General features: G+C 43.7%; 1 protein-coding gene across 2 annotated transcripts; it reads right to left on the bottom strand.

Annotated features, from left to right (window-relative positions):
* Positions 1–14,244: 14,244 nt before the first annotated feature.
* On the bottom strand, positions 14,245–15,046 carry LOC123411387 (histone H2A-like). 2 transcript variants are annotated; one of them, XM_045104325.1, is made up of 2 exons: positions 14,506–15,046; positions 14,245–14,472 (listed from the first exon to the last, which is right to left on the bottom strand). In XM_045104325.1, exons 1-2 carry the CDS (start codon positions 14,944–14,946, stop codon positions 14,467–14,469), a joined length of 447 nt encoding a protein of 148 aa, XP_044960260.1. In that variant the 5' UTR covers positions 14,947–15,046; the 3' UTR covers positions 14,245–14,466. The 2 variants fall into 2 exon arrangements, with proteins under 2 accessions (XP_044960260.1, XP_044960259.1); XM_045104324.1 differs by having other exon boundaries at positions 14,245–15,046.
* Between the last annotated feature and the right edge of the window lie 11,448 nt (positions 15,047–26,494).

Genomic DNA, 26,494 nt, shown 5'->3' with positions numbered 1-26,494 from the left:
GATGAAGTTATGAAAAATCTGAATAAATATTTGAAAAGGCGTATATTTTTTTATCTTTATCTTTACTTAATAATAAAACAAATATTGCTTCTGGTCGAACGTCAATAAAATTGTCCCCAATTTTATCCTAAATTACCCATTATGCCAACCATAAATGAAAACAATTATTTGAATTTGTTTCTCTTAAAGGCATCGCCAGTTCGTTCCTTTTAAGGTGTGACACTAGGAAAAATAGTTAGAGCCTGTGCGGCGTAGTGGCTCTAGCACTCGTCCTACATACAGGAGACCGAGGTTCGACACTTCGAAAATAGCTAATTTCTTCTAAATATTACATTTTATTTATTCTTTCTGAAAAATATTGCATAAAATTAAGAATTTTCAAAAATAGTACAGCCTCGGTTTAGGCATGGCCGATTGAAACCTATCGGCCTAGTCAAGACCAATAAGTCTTAATCGGCCTTGATTAGGCCGATAGGCCTGTCAGCCTGGCTTCCGGGAGCTTACCGCCTTGGCGAAGCCAATAAGCTCCTGTCGGCCTTGGCTAGGCCAATAAATCCCTATCAACCTTGGATTAGGCCAATAAGGACTAATTGGTGTTGGCTAGGCCAATAGGTGCATGGGATTTATTTTTTTGCATGTTAGCTATTTTTCAGGCTCCATTTCTCGTCCCATTTCCCGCCAATTTTTAGTAAAAACTTTTAAAAGACTTATACTTAGCAACAAAGAGAATAGTATACAGTACAGGCTAGGACACGAAATTTCCAGCAACTTTTACTTTTATACTTACGTTTGTACAGCCGTTTTAGCACCAACTCTAGTTTTTTTTTTACTTTGTAACCTTGAGCTACACCATTATAAATTGGGTTAGAAATTGATCGGCTCCAGCTCCGGTGCGCCTTGCATGCTCTTACAACAACGGTCGTCGTGGAAACTGCAAGAGAAAGACAAATATGCGGCGCTGGCCTCTCGAGATGTTGCAACAAGGCTGCATGGACAGCTGCTGCAGACTACAGGCCAGTTGCATGTCAACTTTTTAGAGGTCTTTTTTATTTTCATATAGTATATAGGAAGAGCGAACCGTTTGACCAAAGCTCTTGCTTGTCTCTCCCTATGCATGGCTAGGCCATAGACGTGAAACAAATCAAACGCTGGAAACACGAGAGACAAATGACAAGATGCAGCACGTTGCATGCATGCGCGTCAACCTCCTTTGATGGCTACCACAAACATGGAGCTCGGGCTAGCTATTGCTTGGTGATACATACTCGTGGGCTGGTGGCACCTGACCCAAGTCTTTTCTCTACTTCCGATCCATGGACCTGCCTCGGGGGCTAGAGCTCAGCAAGACGACATCGTCTTCTTTAACGAAAACCACAAACACAACAAGACACGTTATATTGTACGAATACATCACTGATTTTGTAAGGTAGCTGGAGAGCTAGAATAGATAAAGCATGGAAATTGCAAGAAGAGAGAGAGAGGGAGAGACAGAAGAGAGAAGAGAGAATATAGAGAGAGAGAGAGGGAGAAAGAGAGACTAGAGAAAGTTGTCGTAGTAGAGGGGTAGCGATCTATTCTTCGTTTTTTCCAAATTGGCCAAGTTTATCAACCATAGACTTGTATTGGTGCCTTGGCTCATGGCACCAACCAAATGAAGAAAGGAAAAGAGAAGGCATGGCAAGAGCAAGTTTCGTCTGATAGTGCAACGCTGCCACGATCATGATCATGCACGTTTAACTACTTTTGCTACCTAACCAAGACACAGTGATTCAACATAACTACATTCCGACTGCCTCTCCCACTGACACTGACTCGCTGCCGCCGCACCTCCTGGTAACCGTACCGCCCGCCGGCATCGCCGCTACCTCATTGCCTTCCTTGGTCATCGCCGCCCTTCTGCCCGACGCCGAGCTTGTTCGCCCCCCGTCGCCGTCGTGAGAAACAAGGTGAAACGTCGTCGCCATAGCCGATTCATCGGATTGCTTCGAATCTTCTTCTTTTTCCGTCGCCATTTCCCGCCAATTTTGGCGGGAAAGTATGGGGGGATAAATTAGCGGCAAAGTATGGGGGTAAATTGGCGGGAAACGGGGCAGGAAATGGAGCGTGGAAAATAGCTAACATGCAAAAAAAAAATACCATGCAGCTATTGGCCTAGCCAACACCAATTAGTCCCTATTGGCCTAAGCCAAGGCTGATAGGAACTTATTGGCCTAGCCAAGGCCGACAGGAGCTTATTGGCTTCGCCAAGGCCGATAAGCTTGTTGGGGAATGTCGCATGGGAAACAAAAAAATTCCTACGCGCACGAAGAACTATCATGGTGATGTCCATCTACGAGAGGGGATTTCCGATCTACGTACCCTTGTAGATCGCACAGTAGAAGCGTTAGTGAACGCGGTTGATGTAGTGGAACGTCCTCACGTCCCTCGATCCGCCCCGCGAACCGTCCCATGAACCATCCCGCGATCCGTCCCATGATCTAGTGCCGAACGGATGGCACCTCCGCGTTCAGCACACGTACAGCTCGACGATGATCTCGGCCTTCTTGATCTAGCAAGAGAGACGGAGAGGTAGATGAGTTCTCCGGCAGCGTGACGGCGCTCCGGAGGTTGGTGGTGATCTAATCTCAGCAGGGCTCCGCCCGAGCTCCGCAGAAACGCGATCTAGAGGAAAAACCGTGGAGATATGTGGTCGGGCTGCCGTGGCAAAGTTGTCGCAAATCAGCCCTAAAACCTCCGTATATATAGGTGGGAGAGGGGGGGCCTTGCCTTGAGGCTCAAGGATCCCCAAGGGGGTCGGCCGAGCCAAGGGGGGAAGTCCTCCCCTTACAAACCGAATCCAACTAGGTTTGGAAGGTGGAGTCCTTCTCTCCTTTCCCACCTCCCCTTTTTTTTCTCTTTTCTCTTTGATTTTCTTCCTATGGCCCATAGGGCCTTCTTGGGTTGTCCCACCAGCCCACCAAGGGCTGGTGCGCCACCCCCAAGGCCTATGGGCTTCCTCGGGGTGGGTTGCCCCCCCCCCCGGTGAACTACCGGAACCCATTCGTCATTCCCGGTAACTCCGAAAACCTTCCGGCAATCAAATGAGGTCATCCTATATATCAATCTTCGTTTCCGGACCATTCCGGAAACCCTCGTGACGTCCGTGATCTCATCCGGGACTCCGAACAACATTCGGTAACCAACCATATAACTCAAATACGCATAAAACAACGTCGAACCTTAAGTGTGCAGACCCTGCGGGTTCGAGAACTATGCAGACATGACCCGAGTGACTCCTCGGTCAATATCCAATAGCGGGACCTGGATGCCAATATTGGATCCCACATATTCTACAAATATCTTATCGTTTGAACCTCAGTGCCAAGGATTCATATAATCCCGTATGTCATTCCCTTTGTCCTTTGGTATGTTACTTGCCCGAGATTCGGTCGTCAGTATCCGCATACCTATTTCAATCTCGTTTACCGGCAAGTCTCTTTACTCGTTCCGTAATACAAGATCCCGCAACTTACACTAAGTCACATTGCTTGCAAGGCTTGTGTGTGATGTTGTATTACCGAGTGGGCCCCGAGATACCTCTCCGTCACACGGAGTGACAAATCCCAGTCTTGATCCATACTAACTCAACGAACACCTTCGGATATACCTGTAGAGCATCTTTCTAGTCACTCTGTTACGTTGCGACGTTTGATACACACAAAGCATTCCTCTGGTGTCAGTGAGTTATATGATCTCATGGTCATAGGAACAAATACTTGACACGCAGAAAACAGTAGCAACAAAATGACACGATCAACATGCTACGTCTATTAGTTTGGGTCTAGTCCATCACATGATTCTCCTAATGATGTGATCCCGTTATCAAGTGACAACACTTGCCTATGGTCAGGAAACCTTGACCATCTTTGATCAACGAGCTAGTCAACTAGAGGCTTACTAGGGACAGTGTTTTGTCTATGTATCCACACATGCACTGTGTTTCCAATCAATACAATTATAGCATGGATAATAAACGATTATCATGAACAAAGAAATATAATAATAACTAATTTATTATTGCCTCTAGGGCATATTTCCAACAGTCTCCCACTTGCACTAGAGCCAATAATCTAGTTCACATCACCATGTGATTCCAACAAATCCAACACCCATATAGTTATGGGGTCTGATCACGTCTTGCTCGTGAGAGAGGTTTTAGTCAACGGTTCTGAAACTTTCAGATCCGTGTGTTCTTTACAAATCTTTATGTCATCCTATAGGTGTTTCTACTATGTGCTATTCGGAAATACTCCAAATATCTACTCTACTATACGAATCCGTTTCACTACTCATAGTTATTCGGATTAGTGTCAAAGCTTGCATCGACGTAACCCTTTACGACGAACTCTTTAACCACCTCCATAATCGAGAAAAATTCCTTAGTCTATTTAGTTACTAAGGATAACGTTGACCGCTGATCAGTGATTCAATCCTGGATCACTCAGTGTACCTCTTAACAGACTTGCTGTAAGGCACACATCAGGTGTGGTACTCAGCATGGCATAATTTAGAGTCTACGGCTAAGGCATAGAATATGACCTTCGTCTATTCTCTTTATTCTGCCGTGGTCGGGTTTTGAGTCTTACTCAAATTCACACCTTACAACGCAACCAAGAACTCCTTCTTTGCTGATCTATTTTGAACTCTTTCAAAAACTTGTCAAGGCATGCATCTTGTTGAAACTTCCATTAAGCGCTTTTAATCTATCTCCATAGATCTTTGATGCTCAACGTTCAAGTAGCGCAATCCAGGTATTCCTTTGAAAACTCCTTTCAAACAACCTTGTATGCTTTACAGAAATTCTACATTACTTCTGATCCACAATATGTCAACCACATATACTTATCAGAAATTCTATAGTGCTCCCACTCACTTCTTTGGAAATACAAGTTTCTCATAAACCTTGTACAAACCCAAAATCTTTGATCATCTCATCAAAGTGTATATTCCAACTCCGAGATGCTTGCACCAGTCCATTGAAGGATTACTGGAGCTTGCATACTTGCTAGTATCTTTAGGATCGACAAAACCTCCTGGTTGTATAACATACAATGTTTGCTCAAGGAAACCATCGAGGAAACAATTTTTGACATCCTACGTGCAATATTTCATAAATAATGCAGCAACTACTAACATAATTCTAAAAGACTTTTGGCATCGCTACGAGTGAGAAAGTCTCATCATAGTCAACTGTTTGCTCTTGTCGGAAACATCTTTGCGACAAGTCGAGCTTTTCTTAATAGTGACTTATCACCATCATCGTATGTCTTCCTTTTAAAGATCCATCTTTACTCAATAGTCCTATGACCATGAAGTAGTTCTTCCAAAGTCTACACTTTGCTTTCATACATGGATCCTCTTTCGGATTTCATGGCTTTCAGCCATTTGTCGGAATCCGGGCCCACCATTGCTTTCTCCATAACTCGTAGGTTCACTGTTGCTGAACAACATGACCTCCAAGACAGGGTTACCGTACCACTCTGCAGTAGTACGCGACCTTGTCAACCTACGAGGTTTGTAGTAACTTGATGCTCGAGGATCACCATCATCAGCTTTCACTTCAATTGGTGTAGGCGCCACAGGAACAACTTCCTGCGCCCTGCTACACACTGGTTGAAGTGATGGTTCAATAACCTCATCAAGTTCTACCACCCTCCCACTCAATTCTTTCGAGAGAAACCTTTCCTCGAGAAAGGATCCGTTTCTAGAAACAAACACTTTGCTTTCGGATCTGAGATAGGAGATGTACCCAACCGTTTTGGATATCCTATGAAGATGCATTTATCCGCTTTGGGTTCGAGCTTATCAGAGTGAAACTTTTTCACATAAGTGTCGAAGCCCCAAACTTTCAAGAAACGACAGTTTAGATTTCTCTAAACCTCGGCCTATATTGTGTCATCTCAACGGAAATACGCGGTGCCCTATTTAAAGTGAATGCGGTTGTCTCTAATGCATAACTCATAAACGATAGTGGTAATTCGATAAGAGACATCATAGCATGCACCATACCAAATAGTGCGTGGCTATGACGTTCAGACACATCATCACACTATGATGTTCCACGTGCCATGGACTGCGAAACAATTTCCACATTGTCTTAACTGCGTACCAATACTCCTAACTCAGATATTCATTTCTATGATCATATCGTAGACAGTTTATCCTCTTGTTACGACGAACTTCACTCCTGAAACAGAATTGAACTTTTCAATATTTCAGACTTGTGATTCATTAAGTAAATACTCTTGTATCTACTCAAATCGTCATTGAAGTAAGAACATAATGATATCCACTGCGTGCCTCAGCACCCATTGGACTGCATACATCAAAATGTATCACTTCCAACAAGTTACTATCTTGTTTCATCTCAATGAAAACAAGGCCTTGCTCATGTGGTATGATTTGCATGTCACTAGTGATTCAAAATCAAGTGAGTATAAAGATCCATCAGCATGGAGCCTCTTCATGCAATTTATACCAACATGACTCAAGCGGCAGTGCCACAAGTAAGTGGTACTATCATCATTACCTCGTATCTTTTGGCACCAATATCATGAACATGTGTAACACTACGATCGAGATTCAATAAACCATTGAAGGTGATTATTCAAGCAAATAGAGTAACCATTATTCTCTTCAAATGAATAATCGTATCGCAATAAACACGATCCAATCATGTTCATGCTTAACGCAAGCACCAAATAACAATTATTTAGGTTTAACACCAATCCCGATGGTAGAGGGAGCGTGCGACGTTTCGATTATATCAATCTTGGAAACACTTCCAACACGTATCGTCACCTCGCCTTCAGCTAGTCTCCGTTTATGCCGTAGCTTTCATTTCGTGTTACTAATCACTTAGCAACCGAACCGGTATCCAATACCCTCGTGCTACTAGGAGTACTAGTAAAGTACACATCAAAATCATGTATATCAAATATACTTCTTTCGACTTTTGCCAGCCTTCTTATCTACCAAGTATCTAGAGTTGCTCCGCCTCAGTGACTGTTCCCCTCATTACAGAAGCACTTAGTCTCAGGTTTGGGTTTAATCTTGGGTCTCTTCATTAGTGCAGCAACTGTTTTGCCGTTTCACGAAGTATCCCTTCTAGCCCTTGCCTTTCTTGAAACTTAGTGGTTTCACAAACCATCAACTATTGATGCTCCTTCTTGATTTCTACTTTCGCAGTGTCAAACATCGCGAATCGCTCAAGGATCATTGTATCTATCCTTGATATGTTATAGTTCATCACGAAGCTCTCACAGCTTGGTGGCAGTGACTTTGGAGAACCATCACTATCTTATCTGGAAGATCAACTCCCACTTGATTCAAGCGATTGTCGTACTCAGATAATCTGAGCACACGCTCAATGATTGAGCTTTTCTCCTTTACTTCATGGACAAAGAATCTTGTCGGAGGTCTCATACCTCTTAACAAGGGCACAAGCATGAAATCACAATTTCATCTCTTTAGAACATCACTTATGTTCCGTGACGTTTTAAAATGTCTTCGGCGCCTTGCTTCTAAGCCATTAAGTATTTTGCACTGAACTATCGTGTAGTCATCAGAAACGTGTATGTCGGATGTTCACAGCATCCACAGACGACGCTCGAGGTGCAGCACACCGAGTGGTGCATTAAGGACATAAGCCTTCTGTGCAGCAACGAGGACAATCCTCTGCAAAGTTTGCTACTATCAACTTTCAACTAACTTTTCTCTAGGAACATATAAAAACAGTAGAGCTATAGCGCAAGCTACATCGTAATTCGCAAAGACCATTAGACTATGTTCATGACAATTAGTTCAATTAATCATATTACTTAAGAACTCCCACTCAAAAAGTACATCTCTCTAGTCATTTGAGTGGTACATGATCCAAATCCACTATCTCAAGTTCGATCATCACGTGAGTCGAGAATAGTTTCAGTGGTAAGCATCTCTATGCTAATCATATCAACTATACGATTCATGCTCGACCTTTCGGTCTCATGTGTTCCGAGGCCATGTCTGCACATGCTAGACTCGTCAAGCTTAACCCGAGCGTTCCGCGTGTGCAACTGTTTTGCACCCGTTGTATGTGAACGTTGAGTCTATCACACCCGATTGTCACGTGGTGTCTCGAAACGAAGAACTGTCGCAACGGTGCACAATCAGGGAGAACACAATTTCGTCTTGAAATTTTAGTGAGAGATCACCTCATAATGCTACCGTCGTTCTAAGAAAGATAAGGTGCATAAAGGATTAACATCACATGCAATTCATAAGTGACATGATATGGCCATCATCATGCGCTTCTTGATCTCCATCACCAAAGCACCGGCACGATCTTCTTGTCACCGGTGTCACACCATGATCTCCATCATCATGATCTCCATCAACGTGTCGCCATCGGGGTTGTCGTGCTACTCATGCTATTACTACTAAAGCTACGTCCTAGCAATATAGTAAACGCATCTGCAAGCACAAACGTTAGTTTAAAGACAACCCTATGGCTCCTGCCGGTTGCCGTACCATCGACGTGCAAGTCGATATTATCTATTACAACATGATCATCTCATACATCCAATATATCACATCACATCGTTGGCCATATCACATCACAAGCATACCCTCCAAAAACAAGTTAGACGTCCTCTAATTGTTGTTGCATGTTTTACGTGGTGACCATGGGTATCTAGTAGGATCGCATCTTACTTACGCAAACACCACAACGGAGATATATGAATTGCTATTTAACCTTATACAAGGACCTCCTCGGTCAAATCCGATTCAAGTAAAGTTGGAGAAATCGACACCCGCCAGTCATCTTTGAGCAACGGAGTTACTCGTAGCGATGAAACCAGTCTCTCGTAAGCGTGCGAGTAATGTCGGTCCGAGCCGCTTGGATCCAACAATACCGCGGAATCAAGAAAACACTAAGGAGGGCAGCAAAACGCACATCACCGCCCACAAAAAACTTTTGTGTTCTACTCGAGATTACATCTACGCATGAACCTAGCTCATGATGCCACTCTTGGGGAACGTCGCATGGGAAACAAAAAATTTCCTACGCGCACGAAGACCTATCATGGTGATGTCCATCTACGAGAGGGGATTTTCGATCTACGTACCCTTGTAGATCACACAGCAGAAGCGTTAGTGAACGCGGTTGATGTAGTGGAATGTCCTCACGTCCCTCGATCCGCCCCGCGAATCGTCCCACGAACCGTCCCGCGATCCGTCCCACGATCTAGTGTCGAACGGACGGCACCTCCGCGTTCAGCACACGTACAGCTCGACGATGATCTCGGCCTTCTTGATCCAGCAAAAGAGACGGAGAGGTAGATGAGTTCTCCGGCAGCGTGACGGCGCTCCGGAGGTTGGTGGTGATCTAATCTCAGCAGGGCTCCGCCCGAGCTCCGCAGAAACGCGATCTAGAGGAAAAACCGTGGAGATATGTGGTCGGGCTGCCGTGGCAAAGTTGTCGCAAATCAGCCCTAAAACCTCCGTATATATAGGTGGGAGAGGGGGGCCTTGCCTTGAGGATCAAGGAGCCCCAAGGGGGTCGACCGAGCCAAGGGGGGAAGTCCTCCCCTTCCAAACCGAATCCAACTAGGTTTGGAAGGTGGAGTCCTTCTCTCCTTTCCCACCTCCCCTTTTTTTTCTCTTTTCTCTTTGATTTTCTTCCTATGGCGCATAGGGCCTTCTTGGGCTATCCCACCAGCCCACCAAGGGCTGGTGCGCCACCCCCAAGGCCTATGGGCTTCCCCGGGGTGGGTTGCCCCCCCCCCCCCGGTGAACTCCCGGAACCCATTCGTCATTCCCGGTACATTCCCGGTAACTCCGAAAACCTTCCGGTAATCAAATGAGGTCATCCTATATATCAATATTCGTTTCCGGACCATTCCGGAAACCCTCGTGACGTCCGTGATCTCATCCGGGACTCCAAACAACATTCGGTAACCAACCATATAACTCAAATACGCATAAAACAACGTCGAACCTTAAGTGTGCAGACCCTGCAGGGTCGAGAACTATGCAGACATGACCCGAGTGACTCCTCGGTCAATATCCAATAGCGGGACCTGGATGCCAATATTGGATCCCACATATTCTACAAAGATCTTATCATTTGAACCTCAGTGCCAAGGATTCATATAATCCCGTATGTCATTCCCTTTGTCCTTTGGTATGTTACTTGCCCGAGATTCGATCGTCAGTATCCGCATACCTATTTCAATCTCGTTTACCGGCAAGTCTCTTTACTCGTTCCGTAATACAAGATCCCGCAACTTACACTAAGTCACACTGCTTGCAAGGCTTGTGTGTGATGTTGTATTACCGAGTGGGCCCCGAGATACCTCTCCGTCACACGGAGTGACAAATCCCAGTCTCGATCCATACTAACTCAACGAACACCTTTGGATATACCTGTAGAGCATCTTTCTAGTCACTCAGTTACGTTGCGACGTTTGATACACACAAAGCATTCCTCTGGTGTCAGTGAGTTATATGATCTCATGGTCATAGGAACAAATACTTGACACGCAGAAAACAGTAGTAACAAAATGACACGATCAACATGCTACGTCTATTAGTTTGGGTCTAGTCCATCACATGATTCTCCTAATGATGTGATCCCGTTATCAAGTGACAACACTTGCCTATGGTCAGGAAACCTTGACCATCTTTGATCAACGAGCTAGTCAACTAGAGGCTTACTAGGGACAGTGTTTTGTCTATGTATCCACACATGCACTGTGTTTCCAATCAATACAATTATAGCATGGATAATAAACGATTATCATGAACAAAGAAATATAATAATAACTAATTTATTATTGCCTCTAGGGCATATTTCCAACAAAGCTCCCGGAAGCCACGCTGACAGGCCTATGTGCCTAACCAAGGCCGATTGGGACTTATTGGTCTTGGCTAGACCGATAGGTTCCAATCGGCCACACCTAAGCCGAGGCCGTATTATTTTTGAAAAATCTGAATTTTGTGCAATATTTTTCAAAAAGAAATAAAAAATGCATATTTAAAAAAAGTTTGCTGGAACATACTCCCTCCATCTCAAAATAAGTGACTCAAAATAAATCTACTTTGTACTAACATCTTTTTCATCCCATTTTCTGTTTTATCATTGCAATTAGTTTTTTAACTTCTTTTAATTATTTGTAATTTTCAAAATTTAAAAAGGTTCGAGTTTTGAGACAAATGTTTGTAAAATCATAAAATGCTTGGGAATTCATTTTTTTACTAAATCATAAGTCCACGGATTCAAAAAATATTGATGATTTTAAAGAGCTTTCGTGTTTTGAAAAAATCCTCATGAAATCACAAAATGTCATGGAATTCAAAAAGAAATATTCGGGAAATTAAAAAATGTTCATGGATTAAAAAATGTTGATGATTTTAAAAAACTGTTCCCATATTATAAAAGAATTCACAATTTCCAAACGTATATTCAGAAAATATAAAACGTTCATGATTTGAAAATGATGATGTATTCAACACATAGAAAAAATGTTCACGAAATAATCAAATATCAAGGGATTCGAATAAAGGGTCAGGAAATCATAAAATGTTCGTGGATTCAAACATGTTAATGATTTTCAAAACAATGTTTGCATACTATAAAAGAATTCACAATTTCAAAAAATATATTCTAAAAAATATACAACGTTTCTTATTTGAATTTGTTTTATTCTTTGAAGTAATTCGGGAATTCTAAAAAATCTAAATTTTAAAGGTTTCGAGTTTTGGAAAAAATCATGAAATATTTGATAATTCAAAAAATGGTTGAGGAAATCATAAAATGTTCACGGACTCAAAAAATGTTGATGATTTTTAAAAACGTACCGTAAAATAATTCGGAATTACGAAAATATATTAAGCAAATATAAAACATTCATGAATTTGAAAATGATCATATAATCAAAATTTGTACAAAATGTTCACAAAATCAGAAAAAATGCAAAGTTTAGAATTTGTACTCCATTTTCAAAAAAGTTCATTGGTTCAAGAAATGTTCACTGTGTAAAAAACCGTCCATGCATTTCACAAGAAAGATAAGTGGGCATCAATTGACAAAATTTAATCACATGGACACCGCGGCCATCATCAACGAGGGTGGCAAAAAAGATAAGTGGCAACATAATGAGCCACAGTGTTAAAATAAAAAATAGAAAACATGTATATGTCAGGGTATTGAACCATACTTATTTGGCTACGGCGCAATATTGTTGTTTCCCGTTGCAACGCATGGGCATATTTGCTAGTAAATTCAAAACAATTCTAAAAAATTTACAAAGAAAACCCGAATAAGAACAAGACAGAAAATAAAGGACGCTACTCCCTCCGTCACAGTTTATAAGGCATGCACGTGTACCGAGATCGTTAATTTAACTTATATAAAATGTATTATTTAACCTAAAAATTATATCATTAAAAAATAAAACATCTAAAGTTTCAATGATATATTTTTTATAATATATGCCTCTTATTAAATTGGTTAAATTGACGACCTAAATACACGTGCCGGACTTATAAACTGAAACGAAGTACTATGTACCGGCACAGTACGCATGCCTTCCGGTGCGGTGGCTGTCAACTACGTACGGTAATCATGCTTCAGCGTGCGTCCACGATCAGAATCATTCGACGCTATTAGGGGCCAATAAGATGGATTTTAATTGGGCACGTACGTTAAGGCTGTAGGAGAGCATACAACGTACAAAAATACCCTCCGGTCCAAAGGCCTCCTCTGGCTCTCTTTCTGCATGTCGCCTTCATCCCTGAAAATCATCTCATGCTCTTTTTGACCTTTTGACTTTTCCTTACAGATCTACATGTGAAGCTTGCAAGCATCAATCAAGTGTCCAGTTAAAAAAATGCTTAATTGCCAGATTACAAACACTTAATTGTTAGATTTATAATTGTTTACTTATCAGATTACAAACACTTAGTTGCTAGGTTTTAAACAATCTTGGTTGTCATATTATTAACCACTTACTTATCTGAAAAAAATAACTTGATTGACACTTTTTAATGTTGTTTCATACAAAGCCTTGTACCAGTTTTCATTATACATGATATAAAAACATGTCATAGATTGTGTTTGCCAATTTGAAAATATGGCAACTTGTCATATTTACATATAACTTTGCGAGAAAATTATTTTGTGTGCTTGTTAGTTTAACTATGCCGAATTGTCATATTTACAAAGGATGATCAAAAAAGATTTTTTGTGGTCACCAGTTTTATATATGTTGAGTTGTCATATTTTTGCGGGTAATCGTCTAAAAAAATTGTTTGTACTTGTCAGTTTGATTATGTCAAGAAATCATATTTATATGTAATTTTTAAAAATACGGCGATTAAGTTATTTTTTATCAGATAAGTAAGTACTTACTAATACGACAAGTGCAACAAATGTGGTGAGTACGAACAAAAAAAATTGTCAAAACATGTCGACATGGGATTTAGTTTTGAAGATTTCATCGAAACAAAGTCAACTACGAAAACGGATCATCGATCGAGTTAACAGTTTAAGAGATAAAAGTTTTTAAATTCTGATCATAGGAACGGAACCCAGCGTGAACCCATCGCACGGGAGCGCTTATGTTCGCATGCTTCTCTTTATATTTTTCTCAAAAATAAAACCTTAAACCTTTCCAAAGCCGGACGAAAGGTTCGTAAAAACGCTCGCTGTGTCCAATAGAGCTAATGCGCCGGCCCAGTAAACGTCTCACGTTAGTGAGAGTGAGTATTGCGCATAACGAGCGATAGATAGCAAAAAAAAAATTTGAAACGCGATGGATAGCATTTGGTCGCGCGACGTGGCTCACGTAAAAAAGAAACAAAAAACGGCGACAAGTAACACCAGCCATGCCATGCGGCATCGTTTCGACCTCATTGCTCTTGTCGAGCATTCCATCGAGCAAGTCGGGTGCAGCAAAAGTCAGGAATAACTCGTGCGGGAAGCGCATGCTGCATAGAAGTCATGCTCTGCTTCCGTTGAAACCACCCACTCACGGTGGCTAAAGGCCCAACTGAGAGACGACTTTGGAGGAGACTAGCGAGAGGGGACCTGTAGCCAGCAACGAGGATGCGATGCTGCTATGGCGGACTTCCCTTCATCCCATCCCCGGCGTTGTCGAGTTCCAGCTTCCGGAGGTCGGATCTCGGCGGGCACTGCTGAAAATTCTAAGAAAACTTCGCTCAAACAAATCACAAGATTTGTTACCAGCCTTTCCAGTGCCAGAAATGATGACAAATTCGAACAGATCTGAGTTTTTCCACCACGAGAAGAGAAGAATTTGTCAACAATTTGCTCAAATCAGAGAGATTTCTGACATTCGCAGCACAGATCTACACCGACACCATTAGCGAAACAGCAAGCAATGTTACAACAGAGCACTACAGGGGGCTAAGCAAATCTCTCTAGGCCTTCTTGTCGGCCTTCTTGGGGGACTTGGCGGCCTTCTTGGGCGACTTGCCCTCCTTGGGCTCCTTCTCCGCCGTCCTCTTGGGGAGCAGCACCGGGTTGATGTTAGGCAGCACGCCGCCGTGCGCGATGGTGACGCCGGCCAGCAGCCTCCCGAGCTCCTGGTCGTTCCTCACGGCGAGGAGCAGGTGCCTGGGCACGATGCGGGACTTCTTGTTGTCCTTGGCGGCGTTCCCGGCGAGCTCCAACAGCTCGGCGGCCAGGTACTCGAGGACGGCGGCGAGGTAGACGGGGGCGCCCGTGCCGACGCGCTTCGCGTACCGGCCCTTCTTGAGGTACCGCCCGATGCGGCCGACGGGGAACTGGAGCCCGGCCTTGACCGACCGCGTCACCGACTTCTTCCTCGGCCCGCCGGCCTTGCGGCCCGCCGCGCCCTTCTTCCCCTTCGCTCCGGCTCCGGTGCCCGAGGCGTCCATCTCTGGTGGCTGGTGCTCGTCGGGACGCGGGAGCGGAGGGATTTGGTGGGCGAGTGGGGATTGCGGAGGGTGTTCGTCGCTTGACTGCTGGGGAAGAGAGGGGGCTGGCTGGGTATATATATACGCGGAGGGGGACGGTGGTGGGCCCGTCGATCCGCGTGCACTGTCATTGGACGGTTTGATCGGGACGGCAGTGGACGGCTGAGATGTCCAGTACGCTCAAGACATGGATTTGTTCTCTCTCTAATATCTATTGCTATTTTTTTGGCGGGTGAATATCTGTTGCTGTTTAATTAGATCAGCTGCCCATAAAAAATGATTTGAAGTAAAATTTGGGATACTGAAAAGAGATACGTACACCACTGGTGCTTAAACTTGCCAGGAATATACACTTTAGCGCGTGAACTTGTAAAATGCATCTAACTGGTTTCATAACTTTATAAATATGGTTTAAATCTCGTTTGTATATGTCTGCGATGCTGATGAGGCATGTCAACATGGCATGTGACCCGCTGTCAATGACTTAATTGCGAAGACAAAGCGTGTTGCCTGGTTTTATGCGGAAACCCCCCTAAAATTATTATTTTTTACACAAAGACCATCAAAGAGAAACTGATAAATTATTTAAAAAAACTATTAATAATGAAAAACGGTCTGGGGTTTTAACCAGCAAACATGGGCACATGAGTGCATGTAGCATATAAATGTGTTCATGCTTTAAGAAAAAAATGTGTTGATTTACAAAGTTTATATAGTACTTTGTACATAAAAGTTTGTGTGTTTTTAAAAAAAGATACAAGCCTAGTGCGCCCTTAGATTGCGGATCCTCTCATGAATAATACTTAAATCATATAAAAAGGATGGCTATATCGTGTAGTTTGGTAAGATGCGCTACGACCGTCTCAGACTTATAACCGTGGAAAGGATCAGATTCGAATAGAGAGATTATCTCAGGATCGACAGAGAATTCATAATCCTTCTCGGTGATAAAGATAGGCGAAGTGGCAAACTTCGGGTCGTATTTCATCCTAGTTTTCAGAGATTTTTGCTTCCACTTGAGAAGTAATTTCTCAGCGTCATAGGCATCCTTACACGTAAGAAAATACTCAGCTATCTCTCCCTCCATAACGTAACCCTTAGGTATACCTATCAGACAATTCATATCTAGGAGAGCTAGATCTAGCAGGAGCAAAAGCAGGTTCTATCTCAATAGTATCGGCAGTTTCAGAAGCATCAGGAGCATTGGCAGTAACTCTAGCAATATGAGCATCAAGGAATACCCCTAGTGGCACATCAGGCAAAGTAGTATCTCTAGCAGTATCAAACATAGCATCATCAAGCAAAATAGCATCTCTAGCATCATGAGGCAAAGCAGTATCAGGCATAGCATCTCTAGCAGTATCAGGCATAGCATCTCTAGCAGTATCAGGCATAGCATCTCTAGCAGTATCAGGCATAGTAGCATCATAAGCATCATCAAGCACAGGTGACATATCAAGATTTCTAGCAGGAGGTGATGTCGCAAACTTACTCATAACTGAAGGTGAATCAAGTGCACAGCTAGATGGTAGTTCCTTACCTCCTGTTAGAGCATATATCTCCATATGTGGTTTTGGTAATTGATGACAATTCCTATGGACTAATGGTTGCCTTAAGTTACATTTATAGGATTTGTCCATAGGCACTTCTTGAAGTCCATCTGTTGGGTTCAAGGAGTTTATATGATGACCAAGATGGTATTCAAGGTATTATTCAAAGAATGGTCATAGAGACACATGGTTGATCAAGATCTGAGACAAAGAGCAAATCAAGATGATCAACACACAAAGCGTACAAGATGTACCGAGAGGGATCAAGTGATCCCATGGTATGGTAAGCATTGTCCATTACGTATTTGTGTACTAACCCATGGTCTTCGTGAGAGTTCTATGTGGGGGTTAGGTGTGTTTCCATGGGCTTGCGTCAAAGGGAAGATCTCATACAACCCATGAAGTATGACGTCAAGTTGTGATAGTCATCAAGATTGCGATGTGCAAGTTCAAGTGGATCAGCACGAAGATATCATGCTTGAAGCTTGCCGTCCATTGTGGTGGCAATGGACTTGTGAAGATATGCTGAAGAGTGGCTCACCCATAGTGAGTACGGGGGAGCAATCAACTAGTCTTCATCAAGCCAACACAATCAAGAAAGGTGGTCCATCTTGAGGAAGCCAAGATCATCATCATCTAGCTCAAGAGGACGAGGTGCAAGGTATAGGTTTGCCCTTGATAGGTTTTCTGTTTAGGATAGATTGATGTACTATCAAAGGGGCTCTCAAGTGAGTAGCTTGATCGTATCATTCGTTGAGAGCTCAAACCATTTGCATCCTTGCATCATACTTCTTGGTTCTTGTTTGATGTTTCTCTTTGTGAGTTTTAGAGCTTATGGTCATCTTCGTGACAAGCTCGAGTTCATAAAAAACGGAGTCCATATGCATCTACTATGATGTTTTCGATGTTGGAGTTTTTGCCGGTTCTTCGTTCATAGAGGACTCACGTCTCTATATCTTTGACATTTTCATAACTGCATGGTCTTAAGATTTCCAGTCGCTGTTTGGATAGCCCTTGTCGTCCTGAATCCAACAAGCTTGGGTTTGCTCGATTCGGAGCTCGTATGCGAAGTTATGTCTGTTTCAGTGGCGAGCGGTAGTACCGCTGGACCTAGCGGTAGTACCGCTAGAGTTGGCGGTAGTACCGCGGGCCCTAGCGGTAGTACCGCTGGCTGGCGGTAGTACCGCCCCTGGTCAGCGGTAGTACCACTCCAGGAGCTTAGTACCGCCTGCCTAGCGGTTGTTCGTGGACGGACCTTTTTGCGAAGACTTTCTTGGCGGTGGTAGTGCCTTTGCACTACCAGGGGGCCAGCGGTAGTACCGTTGGAGTGCAGAGAGTGGGGGTAACGGTCTGATTCCTTCCCCCACTATATAAAGGGGGTCTTCTTCTCCCTTGGCCTTATCCATCCGTTGAGCTCTTGTTCTACCTCCATTGTTGACATTCTTAGAGCTTGATTACTCTCTATCCCTCCAATGATTCTTGCTTGTTCTTGAGGGAAAAGAGAGAGGAGATCTAGATCCACATCATCGTCTCCCCGTGCCTCGGTTATCTCTTACCCGAACCCTTTACTTATGCACTTTACTTTGTGATAGACATATTGTTTATTGTAATATATCTTGCTATCACTTAGTTGTTTGTCTTGCTTAGCATAAGTTGTTGGTGCACATAGGTGAGCCTAGTTGTTTGTAGGTTTTGTGCTTGACATATTAAACGTTAGTTTTATTCCGCATTTGTTCAAGCCTAAACCTTAACTATTTTAAAGCGCCTATTCACCCCCCCCCCTCTAGGCGACATCCACGTCCTTTTCACCTCCCCTCGTAGTTGAGGGCAAGACTTTGGTTTTTGGATCTTTCAGATTCTTCATAGTGATCTGCAGATATAAATCCCAAGTGACTCACAGAATATAACAATCCCTTCCCCGGCAACGGCGCTAGAAAAATGCTGCTAACGGCAGTCCCCGGCAACGACACTAGAAGAATGTTGTTGACGTGTCCCTCACTTGATGCCTCCGCGGCAACAGAGCCAGAACTGCTCCCAGTTGCTCAACAATTAGCAATTGTCTTGCAATCGCCCACCAGCGCGTGGGTTCGCGACAGTTTTCGAGGGTAGAGTATTCAACCCAAATTTGTTGGTTCGCCAGGCACGAAGTGAGAGGATACTCTCGAGTATTAGCAGCTGAATGTGTCAGATTCAACCACACCTGAAAGATTAGTATCTGCAAGCAAAGTATCAGCAGCAAAGTAGTGTGATAACAACGGTGTCATAAACGATTTGTTGACGAGGCAGACTATTTCTAACTGTCGTATCAATGGCGCCAGAAGTTTCCCGTGGACGGGAAATATTCTTTCCCGTCAACGTCGAGCGAAAAAGTATTGTAGCAGGTAGCAGCAACGTAACGAGTAACAGCAGTGGCAAGGAACAACAGTAGTGACAACAGTAGCAAGTAGCAACAGTAGCAAGTAGCAGCAGTAGCAAGCAACAGTAGTAACAACCAAACAAGTAATAGCAGCAGAGCAAAACAAGTAATAGCAGCGGAGCAAAACAAGTAACAACAGAGTGGGACAAACTCGTAGGCAATGGGTCGGTGATTCGTTTGGATGACATTCATCATGCAACAGTTATAATACGGAGAGATATGTGGCTAGCTACCGTTCATCAATGTGATGTAGGCATGCATTCCGTGTGTAGTCATACATGCTTAGGGAAAAGAACTTGCATGACATCTATTGTCCATCCCTCCCGTGAGAGCGCGGTTCAAAAGGATACTACGGGATATTAAGGTTCTCCTTTTAATAAAGAACCAGAACAATGCATTAGCACTTGGTGAACACATGAACTCCTCAAACTATGGTCATCACCGGGAGTGGTTCCGGTTATTGTCACTCCGGGGTTGCCGGGTCATAACACATAGTAGGTAACTACAACTTGCAAGATCGGATCTAAAACACACTTATATTGGTGACAACATAATAATTTCAAATCTGAAATCATGGCATTCGGGCCCTAGTGACAAGCATTAAGCATGGCAAAGTAGTAGCAACATCAATCACAGAACATAGTCGATACTAGGGATCAATCCCAGTCAAAACTAACTCGATTACATGATTGATCTCATCCTACTCATCACCACCCAGCGAGCCTACGAATAGATTACTCACGAACGATGAAGAGCTTCATGGAATTGGAGAGGGAAGAAGGTTGATGATGACGATGGCGACTATTTCCCCTTTCCAGAGCCCAAAACGGACTCTAGATCTGTCCTCCAGATGAAGAACAGGATGTGGCGGCGCCTCCGTATTGCAAACGCGACGAAATCTTCTCTTCTGATTTTTTCGGGACAAAAGTGAATTTATAGAGCTGGAGTTGGGGGCAGCAGACCCACGTGGGCCCCACAATCTTGGTTGCCGCGGCAGGGGGGAGGCCGCGCCAACAGGGCTTGTGGCCCACTGGCCCATCCCCTCCGGTGGATCTTTGCGCAGGTATTTTTCATATTTTCCAGAAAAATTCTCCATAAATTTTTAGGACATTCCGAGAACTTCCATTTCTATAGAAAAACAACACCATGGCAATTCTACTGAAAACATCGTCAGTCCGGGTTAGTTCCATTCAAATCATGCAAATTAGGGTCCAAAACAAGGGCAAAAGAGTTTGGAAAAGTAGATACGATGGAGACGTACCATCCTCATTTGGCTCTTGAGGAGTCACATAACGTTGACCTTGCTAAGATAAATAAAGATTATGATCATGCCCAAGTTCCTGCTCGTGTGCTTAAGATGGAGAAGGTTAGACTTGCGGTTGGCCATGAGAAACTCAAAAAGGAGTTTTAGGTACTTGACAAGGCTCATAAGGCCTTGAAAAGTGCTCATGCCACCCTCAAAGTTTCTTATGATCAACTCCAAGAGAAACATACCGAGGAAATATCAACTTGTCCACCTTTTGTGTTAATTGATAATGTTCATGCATCTAACCCTTATTGTGAGCATGTGCAACTTGTGGAGAAAAATGCCAAGTTGAAAGAGCAACTTGAGAAGGGCCTTGTGATTTGTATACAAGGCAAGGATTACCTCAATGACCTTTTGAGCAATCAAAAGGAAGTTGTGCCTAAGGAGGGACTTCGGTTTGTACCCAAGTCAAAGAAGACGAAAGACAAGACCAAGCAAGCTCTTCCTCTCAAATAAACATTTGTCAAAGAGGGAGAGGGTGCTCCTAAGGAGAAGAAGAACAAGGTGATGGGTGGTAATGCCAAGAGGGGCAATGCCACTCATCCCAGCAAAGCCGGCTACTTTAACCCTTCTTATGTTTTATGTCGTGCTAGTGATGGGTGATGACCCACAAGTATTGGGGATCAATCATAGTCCTTTCGGTAAGTAAGAGTGTCGAACCCAACGAGGAACAGAAGGAAACGACAAGCGCTTTTCAACAAGATATTCTCTGCAAGTGCTGTAAGTAACAATGATATATAGTTTTATGGCAAGATAATTCATAACAAGTGACAAGTAACAGCAGTAGAAAATGTACAGAAAGGTGTCCCGGTCCCTTTTATAGCAAAGGACAAGCCTGGAAGTTATTTTATATAAAGTAAAGCGCTCTCAAGAACACATGTGAATTGTTGTCCGGTCATGTTCATCATGTTGAGTTGATTCACGTTCGGTACTTTGATAATTTGATATGTGGATGGACCGGTGCTTAGGTGATGTTTTTTACTTGAACAAGCAACCTAATTATGATTACCCCCTCTCGCAAGCATCCACAACTATGAAACAAGAATAAAATAATCATAGCATGAAACATATGGATCCAAACCAGCACCTTGCGGAATAACTCATAAACTAGGGTTTAACCTTCTGTCACTCTAGCAACCCATCATCTACTTTCTACTCCACGGTGCCTTCTCTTAGGCCCAAGTATGGTGAAGTCTCATGTAGTCAATGTTCACATGACACCACTAAAGGAAGCAACAACATACATATAATCAAAATATCAAACAAATACCAACTTCACATGATTACTTATAACAAGACATCTCACCTGTCCTCGAGAACAAAAGAAACTACTCACAAATCATCACCATGATCAAGATCATAGTTATAATGAACATGATAAATGATCTAAACATATTATCTTCCACCAAGTAAACCAAGAGCATGAACTACAAGATGTAATCAACACTACTAGCACACCCCAGGTACCAATCTTAGATTTTAAGACAAAGATTGCATACAAAAGATGAACTAGGATTTGAGATGAGATGGTGCTGGTGAAGATGCAATCATTTATTAAACTAATTATGCCAAAGGTGTTGACAAAGATGTATATATTCACATTCTAAATGAGTTAAAATAAGTTATCTTCTTCAAGAAATTTCAGATTCTATTTACTTTTTGTGAAGCAAATTTGGTGTCGCATTTTTTCGCAAAGGAACTCTCAGTATTAACATTAGTTTTTGCTTTGATGTAATATGTGTTTTCCTGACCGCATCTTTACACTCTGATTGTAATTCAGACATCTCATAATAATAAGGCTTGAACTAATATAGAATAACTAGACAAGGTAGTTTTTGCAGTACGGTTCATGAGCACGTTGATTTTTGGCAATCGCCATAACATAACCAAATAAAAAATGTCAGGTTGCACCACTACTAGAAAAAAGCCTGTAGCTAATATGGACATTAATGGTGCACCATGCATGTGGTGCGCCACTGCTATATAGCAGTGGCGCACCACATATTGGTGCATCATTAGTGTCCATATTACTAATGGCGCACCATGTGTCTGGTGCACCATTACTATCTTTGTCCTAGCCCCACACCCTTTCATACACTTACCAGTGGCGCACCATGGGAAGTGCGCCATTACTAGTTTTAACTAGTAATGGCGCACCACGTCCACGGTGCGCCACTACTAATATAGTTTTTTTAGAAAAAATTTAAACTACCAATGGCGCATTGTTACCAGGTGCGCCATTAGTAACCCTGGTTACTAATGGCGCATTCTTCCTGGGTGCGCCATTGGTAACCTGGGAGGAGTAGATATTTTTGACAGCCCACTTCACACTCACTCCCCCCCACTTCATTCTCTCCACCACTTCACACTCACTAGTCTGGGCTGACTCCTCCTCCTCACCTCATTTGCACCATATATCCACCCAAATTAAGTGGTTAAATTTCCTTTTTTTGATAGGTAAGTAAGGGGAAAACCTTTCTTTATGTTCTAGATCTACCTTTTTCTCCCTCCAACACGTGTACACACTTTTTATGGCCTAGATCTACGTATGTTTGTGGTGTTGCATATGTTTGTGTTTGCAGGTACCGGTATTTGAAATGCGATAGTTGCCAATATTTTGTCGGAATGTTGATTCATTTCCGTTTCGGCGAGAATTTGGCACTATGCATTCTTTTTGGTCTTATTTTTAGGCAAAGTCATGCCAATTTTTTTTGGTTCTAACATGTCGTTTTGCTCTACCCCGCAGGCGACCATGGTCCGCACGATGACCGAAGGCATTGTGAATAGGTTTTTGAGCTCCGCGAAGGCCGAGATGCTTCAAAAGAACGAGAAGGAGATAAGATGTCCGTGTCGAAGATGCAAGCATAAGAGCCTTATGGACCCGGATTCCAGACAGGTGCGGGACTACCTACTCGTGCGTGGTTTCATGGATGGCTATCGGTGGCAAGGTGATGAAGATGATTATGAAGTCGTCCATGGGGGACGGGCAAGAAAAAAGGAAGGGTTGCAAGACAATAGCGGCGAGGGCGGGCGAGAAGTTGAAGAATCTCCAGGACATGATCACGAAGTAGATGCAGGACACATTCATCATGTAGAAGATGTCGGAGATGATGATGAGGAAGATCAAGACAAAGGGCATGATCATGAAGATGAAGGTGCCGGAGCAGACGACGATGGACAATCGATGGGCCGGGTGCAGGACCCTCATATTCAAGAGCTGCTTCTCAAGCAGACGGGTAACGCAAGAGCTGCCGCCCGAGAGAAAGCCAAACTGGATCAACTGGAGATAGACGCGGTTACTCCATTGTATGAAGGATGCAGGCCCAAGGATACCCGCCTGAAAGTAACGCTCATGGCTCTGGAGATGAAGGTAAAACACAAAATGACCGACACATGCTTCGACCAGAACATGTCATTCTGGCACGAACGTCTTCCCATGGGGAACAAGTGCCCGAACAGTTTCGAGGAGGCGAATAAAATTGTGTGTCCTCTGGATTTACCGCACATGAAATACCATGTGTGCATGAACGATTGTATCATTTATCGGGACGAGCACGCGGAGTCTACCATATGTCCGGTGTGCGGCGTCACTCGATACAAGAATAGGAAGAAAGCTCCTCGAAAAGTGGTGTGGTACTTTCCGATCAATCCTCGTCTGCAGCGGTATTTCGCGGACCCTAAGCAAGCAGAGCTCCTGCATTGGCACGCGGATAGGGAGGATAAGAAGCGAGAAGATGACGGAAATGATCCAAAGGTAAATAAAAAAGACAAGATGCTGAGTCACCCTAAGGATGCGAGCCAGTGGCAAGCGTTGAACTTCAAACACCCAGAATTTGGGGATGATCCAAGGAACATCATGTTGGGCGCGAGCACCGATGGAGTCTGCCCGTTTGGCAGCCAGAGAAGCACACATAGCACCTGGCATGTGTTTGTGTGGATGTACAACCTTCCCCCTTGGATGTGCATGAAGAGGAAGTACATTCACATGAGTATGCTAATTGAAGGGCCGAAACAACCAGGGAACGACATCAATCTGTATCTGGGGCTGTTGAAAGAGGAGCTAGACACGCTGTGGAAAACGCCAGCCAATACGTGGGATGCCGCCGCGAAACAATATTCCCTATGAGAGTCACACTGCTCACGACGGTGCACGACTATCTCTATTACAGATATGTCGCGGGGTAGGTGGTTCACGGATTTTGTGCATGCGTCAGGTGCATGGATGACACAACGTATCGCCAGCTAGATAGAGATCCCGGGTCTTCGAAAACCGTGTTCATGGGACATCAAAGGTGGCTTCGCGACGATGACGCATGGAGAAAACGCAAGGATTTGTTCAATGGTGAAACCGAACCCCGAAGACCCCCACATACGAGGAGCGGCGAGGAAATAGACGAGTTGTTGAAAAATTGGAAAGAGTGTCCACCGCCAGGAAAGAAGCGAAAGGCGATAGAGCCGCTTCTGAAGGTATGGAAAACAAGGTCTGTTTTCTAGGACTTGCCGTACTGGAAGATCCTTCGTGTGCCTCACAACCTTGATGTCATGCATATCACGAAGAACGTGTGCGAGAGTCTGCTTGGTACCCTGATACGTATCCATCGTATCTACTTTTCCAAACTCTTTTGTCCTTGTTTTGGACTCTAATTTGCATGATTTGAATGGAACTAACCTAGACTGACGCTGTTTTCAGCACAATTGCCTTGGTGTTATTTTTGTGCAAAAATCAAAGTTCTCAGAACGTCCTGAAAATTTACGGGGAACATTTTTGGAAAATATGAAAAATACCTGCGCAAAGATCCACCTAAGGGGTGGGCCAGTGGGCCACAAGCCCTGCCACCGCCACCCCCCTGGTGGCGGTGGGCAAGCTTGTGGGGCCCACGTGGCTCTGCCGCCCCCAATCTCAGCTCTATAAGTTCACTTTCGTCTCAGGAAAAATAAAAAGAGAAGATTTCGTCGCGTTTGCGATACGGAGGCGCCACCACATCGTGTTCTTCATCTGGAGGGCAGATCTGGAGTCCGTTTTGGGCTCCGGAGAGGGGAAATCGTCGCCATCGTCATCATCAACCTTCTTCCCTCTCCAATTCCATGAAGCTCTTCGTCGTTCGTGAGTAATCTATTCGTAGGCTCGCTGGGCGGTGATGAGTAGGATGAGATCTATCATGTAATTGAGTTAGTTTTGATGGGGATTGATCCCTAGTATCCACTATGTTCTGAGATTGATGTTGCTACTACTTTGCCATGCTTAATGCTTGTCACTAGGGCCCGAGTGCCATGATTTCAGATCTGAAATTATTATGTTGTCACCAATATAAGTGTGTTTTAGATCCGATCTTGCAAGTTGTAGTTACCTACTATGTGTTATGATCCGGGAACCCCGGAGTGACAATAACCGGAACCACTCCCGGTGAAGACCATAGTTTGAGGAGTTCATGTGTTCACCAAGTGCTAATGCGTTGGTCCGATTCTTTATTAAAAGGAGAACCTTAATATCCCGTAGTTTCCTTTTGGACCCCGCTGCCACGGGAGGGATGGACAATAGATGTCATGCAAGTTCTTTTCCCTAAGCACGTATGACGACACACGGAATGCATGCCTACATCACATTGACGAACGGAAGCTAGCCACATATCTCTCCGTGTTATAACTGTTGCATGATGAATATCATCCAAACAAATCACCGACCCATTGCCTACGAGTTTGTCCTACTGCTGCTGTTACTTGTCTTGCTCTGCTGTTGTTACTTGTCTTGCTCTGCTGCTACTGCTGTTACTACTGTCGCTTGCTCTATTGCTACTGCTGTCACTACTGCTGTTCCTTGCCACTGCCGTTACTCGCTACTTTGCTGTTACTACTTTGCTTGCAGATACTAATCTTTCAGGTGTGGTTGAATCTGACACATTTAGCTGCTAATACTTGAGAGTATTCTCTCACCTCGTGTTTGGCGGTCAACAAATTTGGGTCGAATACTCTACCCTCGAAAACTGTTGCGAACTCACGCGTTGGTGGGCCATCAACAACATTCTTCTAGTTTCGTTGCCGGGGAGTGCTAGGAGCATTCTTCTGGTGCCGTTGCAGGGGAATGTTTGTTGTCACATAATCATCATTCGTCTAGCTATTGCCAGAGAGTGCCACTCAACATTTTTCTGGCGCCGTTGCTGGGGAGGTATTGCTATATTCTTTGAGTCACTTGGGATTTATATCTGCTGATCACTATGAAGAATCTGAAGGATCCAAAAA

Source organism: Hordeum vulgare, chromosome 7H, assembly GCF_904849725.1.
Source record: "Hordeum vulgare subsp. vulgare chromosome 7H, MorexV3_pseudomolecules_assembly, whole genome shotgun sequence".
NCBI lineage: Eukaryota > Viridiplantae > Streptophyta > Magnoliopsida > Poales > Poaceae > Hordeum > Hordeum vulgare.
This window is presented reverse-complemented; position numbering and strand designations above follow the sequence as displayed.